We start from the raw sequence: 18,395 nt of genomic DNA on the forward strand, positions 1-18,395 counted from the left end.
TTTAATTTTATTGTTATTGTTAATGAACTTGGTGATTTTTATTTTCTGACAAATTACGATGCACAACCATAGTCCTCCCGACCGGTGTACGACATGTCCGGGTAAAAAGAACGGATGCGAACAAACATTTTTATAGAGAAAACCCGAAATGCCCAGGTTGCCTAAACAAACAAGTTTGAATTGCATCCGTTCCGCCCCGACCAGATGGATAGTTATTCGTCGACTACTCGTGCGGACCATTACCCATCCCTAGTTGTATCCTACTTAGTTGCCTTAAAATTTTTAATTTCTTGTTGTATTTCTTTCTTCTTTTAAGAAAAGTTATTCTAAAACACGTAATAGACGACTTAATTACTTTATTAAATTATTTAAGTACACAAATTTAAAGCCCTGAAATGATTTTTTTTTGTTAAACAAATTAAAACCTTTCAATAGATACTAATTGATTATTGTTTATTAGTTTTACTTTAAAGAAATTCCTCCCTTTCCTTTTCTTTTAAGCATTTTGGCCCTTCCGAGTTGTTTATAGTGTCGGAAATAGATTTTTCCCAAGGAAAGATATTCGCGGAAAATTTATTTCCTATGCCATTTTTCTGGCGATTTCGTTGAGGGAGTACTGTCGTTGGAAACACTTTTTCGACGGAATTTTCTCTATCGTCAATCGTATGCCGCCAAAAATAGTCTTCATTTTTGCAGTGCATGTTTTACCTAATATTTTCCTTTGAAATTTTTTCTGACTTCAGACAGAAAATTAGGAGACAAAAGGGTATGCTATTTGATATTTTAACTTGTGGAGGGATTATTTTGAGCAGAATCACTAGTCTCCATTTTCTCATGGAGAAAAGCATCTTCACAACCCAATATCATCATCTTTCATAAATAATCTTGTAAATGGTGAGAGAGAGAGAGAGAGAGGAGAAGAAAAATGGTGTCTACTTCATCCTAAAGCAAGAAAAAGGAGCCATATGAAGGTACAAAAACAAAATATGTGGTTACCACTATTTTACCTACATTGACTCATAAAAGAGAAACACCTTTATTAGTTCAAAAAATGTATTTGGAAACCTTCATTTCTCTCAACTTAATTCCCATGGAGCCAACAATTAATCAAATTATTCATATTCTAGCCATCTGTGGAATCAACTCCATTATTAGCAATTTTGAGTTCTTTTACTAGTTTAAGCTTAACAAAAGGCATCTATACACACACATAGACAGAGAGAGAATCTTGCAATCTGCTAGCTTGCTATATTAAGAAGATGAATAACACAAAGTTACAAAGAAACTATGAGAGTGACACTAATGGTTTTAAGCTCCCTACATACTTGAAAAATGTAACTTTTATGCCCGAACAGATGCTTCATTTTCTTCGTCATGATCTTCCGTTTCTTGAACCTGTTTTGTTGCACAAGATTTGACTTCTCTACTCTTTCCCCACAAGAGAAGATAAAGACCAACTATAACGAGGATCGATCCTAATACACTGTAAAAATTCATTTATAATGGCATTAGTGCATCAAAATTATTATATTTTTATTGAAACAAATGAAATGATTCTTGATTCCCTCTAACCTTCCAAGATGAAGTTGTTCGTGCAAGACTGAAAAATCGATCAATGCTACAATTATCTGAATCAAAGGACTAAATGCTGCAGTAAATAAAGGTCCTCTTTTCTTCACACAATATGCCATCCCAACAAAACACAACCCTGAGCCTACTATACCCTGCACGCATAATGTAAACTTAAATTCATCGCTTTTACCAAATATACATATATATATATATATATATATATATATATTCGAAGGTCAAAACGAAGAGTATAGGTTACTTACGGCGTATAAAACAGTTAAAATTTCGAATTTACCCTTGAGAACCCATGAAGAGATATCTCTATTTGAAACCAAGCTTAAGAAAGCGGATTGAATTGCACTAAAGAAGCACATTATAGTAGTACTAGAATATTGACATGGGTATCTTTTGCTTATCTTAGCTTGAAGAAGAAACCATGAAGACCAAACAAATGAACCAGCAACCAGAGCTATAGTTCCAATAGTCCAACGATCGGTATTTTTGCTTGGATTAAACCAATTTACGTGTCTCATTACATGAATCGTTGTTACATCCTCTCTTGAATTCGAGAAGTTTGTTAATGGCATTCCTTTGTAAAGGGTCAAAATCATCGCCCCACCGACTGAAACAATTGTACCTATAATCTTAGCCACTCCATTCTTGCTTTTGATGTCGACCGTCTCTAACCTGGTTTTATTTAAGATCCATAGAAGAAGAAAAACAAAGTTAGTACTTACTAACTACAAGAAATTTTGATCTCTAGCTAACAGTACGGATTTAGTGTAGAAAATACCGAAATGGGAGAGCCATTATAAATGTGATAACTGGCACCATATTTATGAACGCGCAGGTAAATGTTGCCGATGTATATTGAACCCCAACTAGGAAGAAGTACTGTGTAAGCGTCGCCCTATAAGATATAACACGTTCTTTAGGCGTTCCGGGTGGAAAACAAGAAATCTTTTGTTACTTTCATTTACATATAAAGTATTAGATTGAAATAAAAGTCTAACTCTACTAACTAACCCAAGCATGGCACTGAAAAACAGATGACATAAGATCCCTGAAGTCAATTTAGGCCTGGTTTTCCTGTAATCAAACAACCATTGATCTTCATACAACATTAACAGGTACATACATATATATGTGTGTACGTGTGTATAGAGAGAGCGAGAGAGAGAGATGCACATACCTCTCCCAAAAGTAGGCCATGGGGGCCAAAAACACGGCTGAAATTGACGTTCGATAAGTAATGAGAACAAGATGATTCATTCCTATATCGACGACTTTCTTAAGTATCACATTAGCAATAGCTAAAGCAAAATCAATGGCTACCATTAGAAAAACAGGTAACCATTCATAACACCACTTAAACTCAGCCATCTCTTTCTCCTTCTATATTTTGTTGAATATTGTGTTGAAGCTAAAACAACACACATCAAACACATATTTGTAGCCTTTTTGGCTTCTCTAGATTAAGTGGAAAGAAAGCAAGATTACATTCTTTAATTCACATCAACACTTTAAGCTATTTTAACTTTGTGATTGTTTATTACTTCTTTTTAAAGAAGTGGGAATCAGTTTGTGCTCATTAGCTCATCATAAAATTCCTTCACTCGTCATCTTCTTCGACTCGTATATTGGACCATTAGGCCCATTGGGCGGCCTGTCCGAGTGTCGTAAAAAGGTTTTTCTCTATTCTCTTAACAATAATATGAAGATTTTGAACATGTTTTTCATATTAATCATGCTTGGTTTTGACTATTACAAGTACTATTAATGTATCTCATATAAGAATTTTAGCATATTTTGAATGAAGGTGAGAATGAAAGGAAGTTTTTTTTGTTTTCTCTCTTCTCTGCATGGCATCTAATGCTTGTTTTTTTCTTTCTTTTATGACTAGATTGGTTGAACAAAAATCCTTCTAAAATGTGGGAGATAAGAACATAGTGTCAAATCTTAATTTTTTAAATTTTTTTTAAGACACAATGATTCTTCTATGATAAATAAAAATTCACTCTTTAACAGTACTAGTTAACAACTTGCTCAAGAATATGCTACAACTCCGAAAATCGTATATTTTACGATATTATACATGTATTATACATGAACTTAAATTGATAATATAAAAATACTAAGAACTCAATGTGGCTATTCAGGGGCGACTCTGAGGTAAAGCAAGCAAAGCCTCGCTTCAGGCTACAAAACCAAGAGGGGCGCATAGGAAAAATAGTCTACTTCAGACGGCAACATGATTCAAAGTTTAGTTATATTAAAGTAGTTACTCCATATAAGATTAAACAAACCAATGTTGTAGGTCAATTGCCCGGCCTTAATCATATACTCAAGAGATTTTTTATTTTTTATTGTTGAGGGTTTACTCAAGAGATTAGTAGTTCAAACCTTAAAAAGGTCCCCTTTCTTTTTCTTTTATAAAATAGTTTGTAATTGAAATGATATATGTATTATACTATTATGTTAATAGGAATGGAACACTAGACTACAAGCTAAAACTAAATAGTCTATAGAGTTATCCAAATGAGCTACAACTAACCTCATTATCAAAATACACATCTTATTAGAACTTATTTGTATCTAGTATTGTTTATAGTAGAAATAGTAAATTAGATCTGTAGGGCTTTATCTATTCATTCTCTCAACCAATCCGTGAATTGATCTTTTAGGCTAAGAGAATTAAAACAAAAGATAATTTTTTTTTATCTCTTATTTAGAGAAAAAAAGAATATTTTTCGTCTTTCCAATGGTTTACATTTTTACTATTCTATGTTTTGGTCTAAGTGATATTTAGCAATTTAAGACATGTTTTAGTTAGTTACATGGGTGTAACCTGTGCCCGTGGGGCAAAGGTAGTTCTACGGCACTAAAGAGCGAAATTTACAATCTCAAACATTTATGGAGATAAGTATGAGCTAAACATTCAAAATCAATTTAAAGAAACAAACGCCAAAAACTAGTCAAAATCAATTCATTAGCCTTCTTACTGCAGGGCACATTGGACCCTCTTGGAACCATAGGCATATCTTCATCCTCTTCATATGCCTATTGAGCTTGAGCTTAGTACATAATGATCATCTATTTCTTAATGTTCACATCATGTATGGTCGTTTCCACCACATTCTTCCACCTCCATGGCTGTCATTTGAGTCACTGCCCTGGAGTGAAGGAGTCCGTAAACTCTATAGTGAAATTTGCACATTCATACTGTTATTTCTGTTTGATAGTTTTATCGAGCAAAATAAAGTTGCGAATAGCATCATCCTTGGGCAATTGTGGTTGGCCCTGTTGTTATCTTTTACAAAATAGAATTTGGCAACTGCAATTGGCCCTTATGACCGTGGCTTTTTATTTATTCTTTATTTTTGAATTATTTGTTTTTTTTTGTTATGGACCTGTCTTTGTACTCGTATTTTAGTTTATTCTCCAATTGTTTTATTTTATTTTATATTACTTTATTATTTAATACATATTCGGCGGATGAGAATCAATGGCCGAAAAGGTCTGAAGCAAGCCAAGTCAATAATTTTCTTGTGTTTGTGCATTATTTTTCTTCATCGAAGTTCGTTTTATGCTTCTCTTTTTTTTAGTTCATAAAAAGCAATGCGATTCCATGATTTTTTTTTTTTAATAATTTAAGGGTTTTGGTTATGTTGCTCTTTTCTGCCGGTATAATGCTAACTTAAAAGGAAAAGTTGAGTCAGTTCGCGTTTTTTTATCACTGTTGCTATTTTATAAATCAGAAAAACTTGAATCACAAAGGATTTTGACAAAAGAAGTTCCCAAATTGATGTTGTGATTTGAAATTTTGACTAAATTTGGGACGTTGAGAGATGAGCTGGACAACTTTTGTCAAAATCCTTGGTAATTCTAACATTTCCGCTACAATTATAAGTATAATATAATATTTCTTATTTTTTAATTTCCTAACATGTAAAGAATATTTAAAAATATTTAAGAGACTTTTAACATGTAAATCAAACATGTAAATCAAGTGAAAATCTTCTAACCACAACAAACTGGAGTGGAAATTTTCATCAAAACAAAAAATTTGGAGTGGGAATAAAAAAGAAAGGGAAATTGTGGAAGTGAAATAGTCCAAACATAACTAATAAAATCTATCTTTCCCATTATCTTACTTAAAATATGAAAGAGTTATTTCTTTTTTGGTCTCCTAATTCGTGACCAGTTTTTTTTTCTAATCCGCTGTTTTTGTAAATTCAAAATCAACCCCTTTTTTCTTAATCTACCTGCAATTAGAGTTAACATATCTCTTCCAAAACTACCCTTGGGTGCACGAGCGTGCATTACTCCATCTCTTTTTTATTTCTTCTCTTTCTATCTCTACATATTTATTTAAGTATTATTCGTTCTCTCTCTACATATCTTTTAAGCACTTATTCTTTCTCTCTATCCTTCCAAATTACAATCGCCCCTCACCCTTGCTATTTCATAATTAAAACTTGTTCAATTCCAAGCTAAACATTTTCATCAAAATATTATAGTTATGAGACTTCAATAAAAAATGGGAAGAACACCATGTTCTGATAAAGTTGGTATAAGAAAAGGACCATTGACACTAAAAGAAGATCAAACTCTTATTGATTACATTCAGAAACATGGCCATGGTAGATGGATCGACTTTCCAATTCTCACATTAAAAACCAGATTCAATTTAAGCTCAACAATATTCAAAAATTAACTTCCAAATCTCCAAGAGGATCAACTTTCCAATTCTCACATTCAAAATCAGTTTCAATTTCTGCCCAACCATATTTAAGAACTAAACGATTGCCCATAATTAACTACTACTCTTTTTATCAAATGATCAAACCCAACTAGTAACACACTGTTAAAAAATTTCTACCGACACCCTATAAACTTATGTCAAAATCAACAATCTAATTTGTTGGAGGATAATGTGATTATGCCTTGTAATGGTATCCTTCACTTAATTAACATGCATACTCATTACCTTACAAGGGTCTCATACTCACATCTACCCAGGGTCGACCCAAGTATATCGGAGGTCCCAAGCGAAATTAGAGATTGGGGCCCCATACAATGGATATTAAAATAAAATTTAAACTATACAAAGGGCAGGAATCGAACCCCAGACCTTTTATCCAAGACCTAAACTCTTTACCAATAAGCTACACCAGTGGCGTGGCCGAGAATTTGGGGGCCCAAAGCGGAAAAAATGTTTGGGGCCCTTTCTCCAATAATATTTAAGTTGTGCATTTTTTCCTCCCAAATACTTATATGCAAAAACAATACACATTTGACACTCCTTCCATTAAGTGAATAGAACAATAAGTATTCAACTTCATTAAGATAAACACTAAACTAATCTAATAGTTGTTAGAAATAATTCGAGGCAATGTGAGTTAATAAAATAAACAAAAATTGACCATGGAGAGGATTAAACCTAAGACCTCATACTAAATGTTGAAGAGGTTTACCAATTGAGCTATATCACTATCTTGTTTCATTTCATACTGCCAAATCAATATATTTGATTTGACATTTAGGGGCCCCTGTCTCTTTGACAAAATTATGTGATTTGAGGGGGTCCGGTGCGACCGCACCTGTTGCACCCCCTCAAACACGCCCCTGAGCTACACCTTAAATTATGTTTGAAATTAGTTTAAAGTATAATTAGTTTTTCGAAAGTTATATAGGAAATAAGAAACATGAGGCCCTTGATTATTTGGGGCCCAAAGTGACTCCTTTAGTGGCTTTGGTCACGGGCAGGGGCGAGCCCACATAGGGGCCCGTGGGGGCGCGTGCCCCCACGACCCTAATGTGACTCGTATGTTTTAAGTTACACTTGTCATTATATTATGTATCTATAGTTCCACATTTTAAACAGAATTCGTTTGTAGCTCAAGTGGTGAAATGCTTGGATTACATTGTGGAGGTCTTGGGATCGACCCACACACAACACATTTTTTTTTTGAATTTCCACTACTTACATTTTTTTTCGTAGAATGTCTACTATTTACATTAGTTGAAAGTATTGTTTGGTTTAAGATGACTGCTTATTGAAAATACTTTATAAAGTGCATGTTTGGTCTAAAATTGATTCTTATGAATTCAACTAATTCAATTTTGGCCTCCTCAAAGAGACCAACTTAATAACACGACTTCGTAGAGATGATGAATTTTCTAAATAACTCCCTTAATTTTGATTCTGTCTAATTTTCTAGTGACTTGTATTTTGGACTTCAAGATTGTTTTTTTACACGTTTGTTATAGTAAACATGTTATTAGAAAGAAAAGTTTATCTTTATTTTTTTTCCATTACGATCACTTGCTCTTCATCATCTCCACCATCGTTTTCGTAATCTTCACCACTATCTCTTCATCCCTTCCTTTGTTTTTTATTTTAATATTTTTTGGGAATGCAGTTGGGGGAAAGATCCCCAAACCATATTGATGAGAAAATTATTGCTTGTTGTACATCAAAATTACCATGGAATATCTAAACTATAAATAAAATTTTGTTGAAATTTTGTTTTTTGATTCTAGCCTGATCGTATACTATGGAATTCTTTCACTAACTATAACAAAAAAAGTGCCCCCACTCATAAAATTTTCTGGCCTCGCCACTGGTCACGGGCCGCCCCTGCATCTACCAAATCAAACGCATGTCAGCAAGTGTCTTATTTCTGAATAGCCATTGACTGTGGCATCTTAACATTTATAATGAAAGAAGCGAAAGAAAGAAACAAGGATTGAGAAAAATGCATAAGAATAATATTTGAGATTAACCCTTTTTCTTTACACTAATTGAAAGAAAAAACTACTCAGAGAGTTGAATGTGTGAATGTATTTGGATGTGCTTGGAAAATGGGTCATATTTCTTGAAAACGAAGTGGAAATAATTGATAGGCGGTTGATTTGACAACCTTGAAAAAGAGTAGTGCGGGCTAACACATGCAAGGGTATTTGTGGAATTTTTTTAACTATAACGAAATTTAGACGGTGTTGAAAAATAGGGAGTTATTTTGAATTTACGAAAAATATGAGTCTCAAAAGGAAGCTGATCATAAACTAGCAGGCCAAAAAGGAAATAACTCAAAATAAAATGACGAGGCTATTCTTTTTATAACGATTATATGAAAATGACGAAAAAAGAAAACAATTATAATAAAAAAAGTTATCTTTATAATGGTTATTAAGACCAGATTAGAGAAGATGATGACAAAGAATGAAGAAGAAGAAGAAGAAGAAGAAGATGATGATGATGATGAGGAATCTAGCCATCTAGATATGGTTTTTTCATTTGCTTCTTCCACTTTCATTTTATTTTGCGTTAATTCTTCATTTCCATCATGTTCTTCACCTTTTCAAGGGTGGAAAAAAAAAACTCATGGAAACGTAAATTTAAGATTTATTGAACTTGGATATAAATAAAGTAGTTAGATGAAATTTAGACTAGTAACTTAGTTGAGATTCAGACTGGTAGTTTATATGGGCTTTAGGCCCGTTTCTGTAAAGGTTTAATTCAACAGTTATCGTACTGATCACATCATATTGTTCGTAGTGACTATCGTAGTCAATATCCAAAAGAAAGAATATTACTACTCAAAGCAATTGACTAGGGTCAAAGATGTTGAAGGTCGCTTTTAGCAGAAACGGGAAGCGCTTTTTATAACCTCTGGAAAGTATCCGGACGACATAACTCATCCATCAGAGCCCGTTAAGCCCATTAAAATCCTACCAGGGGCACAAAATGTAAATTAAGATAAAAATATGGGGTAAAAGAAAAACAACAGAAAACCAAAACCCTAGTTAGCTACTTGTTAACATCATATAAGATCTAAAGTTAGGGTTTCCTTGCTTCTCTACTGCCAACCCTATTTCCGGCATTAGAGATTAATCGTAGAGGAGGAAGCAGAAAAAAGAGGGGGCAGCAAAGATGAAAACCATCTTGTCTTCTGAAACCATGGATATTCCAGATGGAGTGAAGATCAAGGTGAAAGCGAAAATGATCGAAGTTGAAGGACCAAGAGGAAAGTTGATTAGAAATTTCAAGCATTTAAACTTGGATTTTCAATTGACTACCAACGCTGAAACTGGAAAGAAACAACTTAAGGTTGATGCTTGGTTTGGATCAAGGAAAACAACTGCTGCTATTCGAACTGCACTTTCTCATGTTGAAAATCTTATCACTGGTGTTACTAAAGGTTATCGATACAAGATGAGATTCGTTTACGCTCATTTTCCTATCAATGCCAGTATCACTAATGGAAACAGGAGTATCGAGATCCGTAACTTTCTTGGCGAGAAGAAGGTACATATATTTCCATTCCTATATTATCAGTGATAATATTTCATTATTTATGAATTAGGGTTTTTGTGATTCAATCTATATCTGTTTTAAGTGAGTGATATTAGGCATTTAGGTATATATTTGATCAATGAAACGATTTGAAATGAACTGAAAATTTGAGGACCTAATCACCGAAAACAGTGAGTAGTTTGTGATGTTGACATTCTAATCAAACTTGAATGATTTTGAATATGGTGGTAAAGTTTAAAATGTTAGTGTTGGATGGGCCCATTTTGACTCGTATCGAATTGGAATTTTGTCAATTGCATGTACTTAGGTTGTGGATTTTTGTTTTCTAAGTCAGTTCTGAAATCTATCTCGAGGCTGAATTGACTCTAGTCAGATTTCAGATTGTTTGTGATTTCCTAACTCGTGATGTCTGGGGCTCATCTAAAGTTGCTAATTTGGGTTGATTTTGTTTCGTTAGTCAAACTATTCAGATTTAGTCGAGTTAGATTCAGATAATGAGAAGAAAAAAAACCGATGTCACCTTACTTTTTTATATTTTCCAAGTGACTGTAGTAGAAGACATTTACTCTGAATTATGTTATTTCAATTGAAAGTACGGATTCGTTTCTTGTGTTAGCAAACTTCATTTGTATATCATGTGAAATCTTATAATTGCTTACACTAGTTTAATGCCTTTGTCAAATGTGTAGTAGCAAGCAACTTGGAAATGGTAATAAGCTCATGACTCATGGGGTATAAACATGAAGCTATTTCTTTTGTTGAAACAACATGAAGCTATTTAGTTACTATCATGATAAATCGCCAGTTTATGTAATAAGCCCTTGTACTACTATAAACATCCAAACCTGATGTCAAATTATAATTTCACGAAGGCTTATATGCCTAAAATTATGCTGCTGAAGAATAATAAATATTTAGAAATTAAAAAGATTATGGTCTTTAAGTTTTCGATATGCAGGATCAGTTTGTTGAAATCATCAAATTAGTTGTATATACTTGCCAAAAAAGTAGGGCTGTATAGATTTTCTTTATGGGTAATTTGGCAGTTCTAATTTATTTGAACTTGGAGACTTCATGTGATAGTTGACCCTAGATGATTTTCTTTTGGTGTATTAGGTACGAAAGGTAGACATGCTTGATGGTGTGACCATTCTCAGGTCCGAGAAAGTTAAGGATGAATTGGTTTTGGATGGAAACGATGTTGAGCTTGTATCCCGATCATGTGCATTGATTAACCAGGTAACCTTACACCTCTCTCTCTCTCCCTCCAACTTTAATGGGTTTGGGTTATATAGGTAATAGCTGGTATCTTATTGTTTTTCTTTGGTGGGTCGAACAGAAATGCCATGTGAAGAACAAGGATATCAGGAAGTTTCTTGACGGTATCTATGTTAGCGAGAAGGGAGCTGTTGTTGGAGAAGAATGAAGAAAGATGGTAAAGAAGTTATCGTTATAGAGTTGGCTACTTCATTTATTTTCGTCTCTTTTTGGTCCCTTGAGACACATCTTTTGAATTGTTTTAGGATTCAAGTTAAAAATTTTGTGGGTTGGATAGTTTTAATTGTAATTCACTTGTTGGTTTTTATTGAAATTTTGCTTAGAGATAGTGATATTGGTATTCAGTATTCTCTTGAAGTTATATTTTTATTGTGGTACCATAAGTTCTATTCGTCACTTGGAAACTAGATCTTGGATCTAGAATGCAACACATAATGATGGTCAAGAGTCTGAACGGCCTGTGATTTCAGGTTACAGGTGGCAGAAAATTTTACGAGACTGGACTCAGGGCGATTATTTTGTGTTAGAGGTCAGACGATTTTGAGGATTTAGAAATAAAATAGATATTTGTCCCTACCCTGCGGCCTGCCACTGCTGAGGATCATCAACCCTCACTTAGTAACCTCTCTCTACAGAATTTTTGTCTATGGCGAAGGGCCACACATTTATCTGAGGTATGAAACCTTGGGGACTTTGCAGTTAAGGGTTAAAGAGAGAAGAGTCATTTATTGAGGTATGAAACCTTAGGTACTTGCAGTTAAGGGTTAAAGAGAGAAGAGTTAAGGTGGTGGTGGTCGGCGGTAATGTGATTTGGGCCTCACTTATCGAGGTCTGAAACCTTAGGACTTCGCAATGAAGGGTTAAAGAGAGAAGTGGTGATGTGGTTTGTGATGGTGAAAATGAAGATGAAGATAAAAGATAGAGAAGTTTCAGTAAGAATATGTATAGCTTATAGAATATGTTTTCTATCGTTTCCCCTTAATCATTTCCTTTTGTAATTGGAAAGTTTCGGAACCAGTCTAATTACTTTGGAAATGCGGAACTGTGAAAAGTATTTGCACACTTATTTAAAATTCCTCCGTTTGTTTCCTCTGTCCCATACCGACTGCTTACTACACAAGAATTGAAAATGGTTTTGCATATTTTTTTTGAGATAACTGCAATTATGTTAGATGGAAAGATTGTTACACGAGAGCGTTGCAGAGGGAGGATAAAACTATCTGACACCCAATCTTAGAGAAGTTATGTCTTCTAGACTATTTAGCTAACTTATCAGTTTCTTTGTTAGCATCTCTATTTACATAGTTAAACACGCACAAGTCAAAAGTAGAACACAAAAGTTCGTTCTCTTTTAATACGTTGAAAGATGTCCAATGTGATTGAGATCTTCTAGAGATTTGTCCCTGTGGCTTTGTTATGATATTCTAAGAGTCTCTAAAAAACACCACCTGCTTGATGTTTGAGGCAATGGCCCATCGAACAGCTTCACGAAGTGCCATTGCCTAACTTCATCTACTGATCGACATCTGGTGGTAGAGGATTTGCTGAAGATACACTTACCTGCACCATCATTTACAAATTACAACTTGGTAGATTTGCTTAGAAGTCAAATATCCTTGCAAAGTCTAAGAAAGCATCAAGTGTCGTTAGTTTATTGTCGATTCAGATTTGATATCCGAGTCCCCACTAATCCAGTTGATCATCTCAACGTAATACACAATTCCATTGATGGATAAGAATAAAGTCAGATTAAGGTATTATCCTCTGAAATAAAAAATCTCTACCCGAAACAACATAAACTAGACGAATGAGTTTGACTGAAGCAAATTAAATCTAGACAAGAAGAAAAGAAAAAAAATTTACAAATGGCATTACCCTTGGTCAAAGGATTTCTGAAACGATTTTGCAGATGATAGCCTTTGATCATATTCCTGCTCAGGGAAATCCATGGCCATGACTTCGTCAAAGAGTTCTGTTCACCGATGCTTCTTCCATTATCTCGTTCCCTGCAAAAGACGAAAAGGGAAAACAATGTATATCTCAAATTTGCAGTCTTTAAAACATAAATCATGTTTAAGAAACAGTACTGGATCAAATACTCGTATCAGTTTATGGATATATATTGCCACGAGTTCCCGTCACCATCAACATGAAAGAAAGATGCTGACTGCTGTGACTCGCATGCTTGATAGGTCCAACAACTACAATACTTTCGTGGGTTCCTCGGGAATTCCTTAAGGTCGAATATTTGAACAATCAAAAGAACCCCTTGTAAAACTATTGACCTTAAAGAAAGGTAGATGTACCTCAAGCGAGTTCATCTAAAAATCAAAAGATACTCATTCCGTAGTACAAAATTCTGCAGCAAATCTTCCCCTCGGACATATCAAATAGCTGCTGCTGAAACCCACTGTCACCATCAACTAACATGAGAAAAATAACAAAAAGAAAAGACCCTTGTGAGGACTAAAGTGCTTGGCAGGAAATCATAGAACCTTTAAGGGGAAGTGACAACAAAATTGCATATAAGCATGAGAGAGATGAAAGAACAAAAAGTGACATAGTCGACAAGCAAATATGTAAAATTCGAATTTCGAAATTCCCAGAAAAAGTATAAATAAAGAATCACCAAAATTTCGACTCTGTAAACTCCGAGCTAACCCCTGTCAAAGGAATATCAATTATAATGTGCTTAGTTGCCTACTATGAAATGATACATGATGAGTAACAAATATGGTTACAAGCGGAGTTTCCGGTATGTTCACTCATTTCCTTTTTCCTAGTTTCTCGGTTTTGAAACCAGGTTACATTTACCTCTATATAGTATACAGGTTCTCTAACCCACCGACTTGCTTAATTGCGGGTATTACCTATTAAGGTGCCTTTGATGCAGGGGTCCGGGCAACCAGTTTCCAATCAATAATCTTGAATCCTGTAGGACCGTTGGTCTTCGTGAGTCGCGAAATTTGACCCGAGTGAAAAAATTGAGCAATTCTGTATGAACTCTACTTGGGGACTTCGGAGGGTAAAATGTAGAAGATTATGTTGGGTGTCCTGAAGGAAAGAAGTGGTTGACACAGTTAGGAAGCATAATTCAAATGACTGAAATTAGCAATGCATTTAATGAAGCAAATGAAAGAACAAAAGGTGACACTGACCCATAATGGAAAAACGTCGAATATTAACATTGCATAAAGATGCCTCAATGAAGAAATACCAAGGTTGGATAATAAGTCTATACAGACTAAACTTCAAATGACGGGATGGCAGGGACTATAAATAAGATTTGGATCGATATGGAATATAACTATCTCAAAGCCGCAAAAAAAAATGAAATATACTATAGATCAAGGTGATTAACAAAAGAGACCTAAATGAGAGAGAAGTCAGGTACGAAACACAGGTGACAGATCTGATTTTGATGTTTAAGACCTCTAAACCTTTAGTAACACTCTGTGCAAGGTTTAAGAGTACACCTAAAATCAACAATAATTGCCTTACTTATTTCAAGACGACAACGTCTTAGGTGATTTTTTTTCTATCTGTATTCGTCCAAAACTGAATTGACTGACTCAAATGGACCTAGAATAAGCAATTCAAAAGAACAAAGAACGATCATATCTACCATAGTACCTTAAAAACTAAGAAAATTAATCTATTCCTAGTAAAGGCAGTAAGTAATACTTAAGAAAAGCAATTTGAAGATGTCTATGTGGGGAAATTGAACTCACCATTAATGACGACTCCACAAACAATAAGGTGCCTTTAACTTTACCCTCGATCCCGAAAACCAGCTCAATATCGATAGATACGAAGAACACAAACGGGGTTAGAAGGAAGAGCCCTTCTGGAGACATTCTTTGAACAAATTCCCCAAATAGTAACAGCTTGTAGGTTGCAACTTGCAGGTGCCACAAGCGCTAACTTTATCAATTTTGCCAATCAAACAAACAAAACTGACACTAAGTTGCATCATCTTTGTTTCGTTTAATCGATGCCTTTTGAAATCTCAATCTATCGATCTCTTTCTCGAGGAAATCCAAGGTCGTGTCTGTAACATGATTAGGAGAGCAGCCAGCATCCAACATCATTTTCAAGAATTTGTATGCTTCTTTAACATGGCCAGCCTTGGTATGAACTTCAATGAGTATATTATATGTGTAAACATCCGGATTAATCCCACTCTTCTTCATCTGTTCAAAGAGTTGGTTCACTTCCTTCATTCGCTTTGCCTTCCCTAATGCATTAATTAAGGTATTATACATGACAATATCAAGATACCCTCCTTGCTTCATCAGCTGATCAAGAACTGCACTAGCCAGATCGGCTCTTCCCATCTTCCCCAACCCTTGAATCAAAACGTTGTATGTTGCTATATCAGTTGGACATAGATTTTCGCCCATCTCAGAAAAAATGCTCCATGCCTCATTGAAATAACCCTTCTTAACGAACGAAGTCATCATGGAATTATAAGTGTAGCCCACAGGATCAACACCCATTTCCCTGAATATCTCGAATAATTTACAAGCTAAGCTTAATTTACCCTTGGCTAAAAAGATGGATAGGAATGTATTAACCATATCAATATCAAAAGATTCTATACTTTTTCCCTGGACTCTTTGACCCCTTGATACTGAAAACTTAAGAGACTCATGGGTAGATCCAATTTGATCTGCAAGCTGATCCATATAAGGGGATGATGACCAATAACTTGATGTGGAGGAAGACCTCTCTTCTGGTTGGACTTTACCACCTTCCGGATCAAGATTATGACCATCTTCTTGAGTATCCTGGGAAGAGCTTAAGAACCTCAGTATCTCACTAAAGCTGCCTTTGTTCGGAAACATTGGGGTTAAATCTTTATTTCGGCCTTGAGGATCTCTCATTGAGGCCTCCATTTCTTCTCTCCACCTTATAACATTCAAAACCAAACCGCTACCTCTAATGTGCTTCACGAGTCTTTCAGTCCAATCCCACCTACCTTGCTTATGGAGTCCAATCAAGAGAGATGTTATTGTAACTAAATCAACAACAAAACCTCTGGCTTCCATTTCTTCAACCAATTTTAACGCTCTCTCTAACTGACCTTCTCTACATAGATGAAATATAACAATGCTATATGTAACACCATCGACAAATTGCCCCTTCTTCTTCAAGTCACAAAATAGAGTATAAGAAGCAATAGCTCTTCCATTTCTAAATAACCCATCAATCAGGATATTGTAAGACCAACATGAAGCTCTAACTCCATCTTGAACCATCTTTTCGAACAATTGACAAGCTTCTGTCATCTTCCTTGCTTTAAAGAGTCCATCGATTACTGAATTATAAACAACAGTATCAGGACGAAACCCATTATACTGCATTTCACTAAATATCCTAGTGGCATCATCCATCCTATAAGTTTTGCAACACCCTTGAATAATAGTCCGATACGAGATTGGATCGGGCTCATGACCCGATCCTTTCAACTCCTCCCAAACAATCAAAGCATCATGTACCTTCCCAACAGCACAAAGAACACGTATTAAACTATTATAAGTGCACAAATCTGGCTCACATCCTAAACCATTCTCTTTCATTTCTTTAAATAGTTTCAAAGATATGTTTAAATCTCCCCAACACCCAAATGCATGAATACATATATTATAACCCCAAGTACCCAATACAAAACCCTTCTTTTCTCTCAATTTCTCAAACATCTTCTTGAACTCTATAGTCATATTACCTTTTCTCAAAGCAACAAATAGTTCATTACATGCCAATGAATCAGGAAGAAAAGCTCCATCACCATTGGAAGCTTCTAAAAGCTTATAAAACATGGATAAAGCTAAACCCACTTGGTTTTTCCTAACCAAAGCAACAATAACAGAATTATACATATAAGGACTTAAACTAGTACCTAGTTCTTCCATGTTATCTAATATTTCAAGAGCAGAATCAAACTTACCCAATTTGATAAATGAGTCAAGTAAGAGTTTAAAAGTTGCAGAATCAATAACAACACCATCTTCCTTCATCAAATTCAAAAGAGGGTGAATTTCTTGAAGACACCCAGCTCTACAAATAGTATAAAAAATCTGAGAATAAGTGCTTGGAGAGTGTTTGTAATTAGGCCTAAGAGAAGCCCAATTGAAGAAATCAATTTTATCTGATGTGTGGATTGATTTCCTTCGAAGAATTTGAAGAACAAGAGATTCAGAGAGGGGAATAGAATCTTCGTCTAGATTACGAATGCCAGATACTGAAAGAGTTTTTGAAATTGAGGCAACAAGGAGGAGATTTCCGAGTTCAGATGGTGTTCTAATTGAAGAAAAGGAAGGGTTTTTCTGATGGGAGATGACACCAGATGATGAAGAAGAAGCAATAATGTATCTTCCTGAAGATCCAAGAAACAATGGAGTTAGATGGAATAATGCTGGTCGATTTGCCCAGCAGATCGACATAAAAGAGCTACCCAGAGCAGAAAAAGGCAAAAAGATTCAACCTTTGATGATTCTAGAGAGAGAAAGATAGAGTTTGGAGATGATTTTGAAGCTATTTCTATGAATTTGAAGGAATGTCGAAACTTATTGGGAAGTATAAAACACAAGAATAAAAAGTGTTGATTTTTAAGTTAGCAAAAGAAAAAACGAATTGGTTATTCAGATATGTTATTGATATAGAGTGAAGTTGGATTGGTCTGATAAAGCGTCAGAATCTCCATTGATTGACTTCCTAGAAGAAGAAGAGATAGGTAGAGAGGTAGAGAGAGAGAGAGAGAGAGAGAGAAGTGAAAGTGTAAAACCTCTTAATTTGTTCTTTTCAGAAGAAAGGGAACGCCCCTAAACCCTCCCGGGCCAGGAATAATTGGTTAATTTGGTGTTTACAAAGCTAAATGGCTATTTTTATGAGTCTTTCATGAGCCTATGTGGTGAAAGGCATAGATCGATAACTGCCGAATTACTACTGACCTGAAGTCCGATAAATTAAATGACCTAAAGCCTACTAACTGGGACTTTCGCCTTGAAGACTAGATGCACTTACCAACTAGGCTACCCGTTGTTGGCTTTTCCAAATTACTATTGATTTATAACTTTTACAACTAATGATGAGGCATTGTTATTTTATTTTGTCACCAATGAAATTGGCTAGAGATGGCGTATTTCGTAAATGTGACTTTCTAGCACTACAATGATTAAAAACGTTTTTTTTTTTTTCGGTTTTTTGAGTTATCACCCCA

The 18,395-nt window shown here is 34.9% G+C and overlaps 3 protein-coding genes across 10 annotated transcripts; 1 reads left to right on the top strand and 2 right to left on the bottom strand.

Annotated features, from left to right (window-relative positions):
• Positions 1-1,132: 1,132 nt before the first annotated feature.
• Positions 1,133-3,097, bottom strand: LOC147532924 (WAT1-related protein At3g30340-like). Its single transcript, XM_086647103.1, has 6 exons — positions 2,765-3,097; positions 2,599-2,661; positions 2,366-2,482; positions 1,836-2,259; positions 1,573-1,724; positions 1,133-1,483 (listed from the first exon to the last, which is right to left on the bottom strand). Exons 1-6 carry the CDS (start codon positions 2,953-2,955, stop codon positions 1,342-1,344), a joined length of 1,089 nt encoding a protein of 362 aa, XP_086503229.1. The 5' UTR covers positions 2,956-3,097; the 3' UTR covers positions 1,133-1,341.
• Positions 3,098-9,329: 6,232 nt separating this feature from the next.
• Positions 9,330-11,499, top strand: LOC147532925 (large ribosomal subunit protein uL6). Its single transcript, XM_086647661.1, has 3 exons — positions 9,330-9,886; positions 11,012-11,134; positions 11,235-11,499. The coding sequence occupies exons 1-3, from the start codon at positions 9,512-9,514 to the stop codon at positions 11,319-11,321; spliced, it is 585 nt and encodes a 194-aa protein (XP_086503787.1). The 5' UTR covers positions 9,330-9,511; the 3' UTR covers positions 11,322-11,499.
• An 871-nt stretch (positions 11,500-12,370) lies between these two features.
• Positions 12,371-18,027, bottom strand: LOC147532926 (Tetratricopeptide repeat (TPR)-like superfamily protein). Of its 8 annotated transcripts, none has more exons than XM_086647654.1 (6): positions 14,905-18,027; positions 14,183-14,227; positions 14,044-14,105; positions 13,480-13,583; positions 13,049-13,179; positions 12,371-12,733 (listed from the first exon to the last, which is right to left on the bottom strand). In XM_086647654.1, the coding sequence occupies exon 1, from the start codon at positions 17,617-17,619 to the stop codon at positions 15,136-15,138; it is 2,484 nt and encodes an 827-aa protein (XP_086503780.1). In that variant the 5' UTR covers positions 17,620-18,027; the 3' UTR covers positions 12,371-12,733; positions 13,049-13,179; positions 13,480-13,583; positions 14,044-14,105; positions 14,183-14,227; positions 14,905-15,135. The 8 variants fall into 8 exon arrangements, with proteins under 8 accessions (XP_086503780.1, XP_086503781.1, XP_086503783.1 ...); XM_086647655.1 differs by having other exon boundaries at positions 13,480-13,596; XM_086647657.1 differs by having other exon boundaries at positions 14,044-14,227; positions 14,905-17,023; positions 17,124-18,026.
• Positions 18,028-18,395: the final 368 nt, after the last annotated feature.

The sequence above is a fragment of the Eschscholzia californica genome, unplaced genomic scaffold, assembly GCF_041429995.1.
Source record: "Eschscholzia californica isolate CP2 unplaced genomic scaffold, dmEscCali1.0.p SCAF_6, whole genome shotgun sequence".
In the NCBI taxonomy this organism is placed as follows: domain Eukaryota; kingdom Viridiplantae; phylum Streptophyta; class Magnoliopsida; order Ranunculales; family Papaveraceae; genus Eschscholzia; species Eschscholzia californica.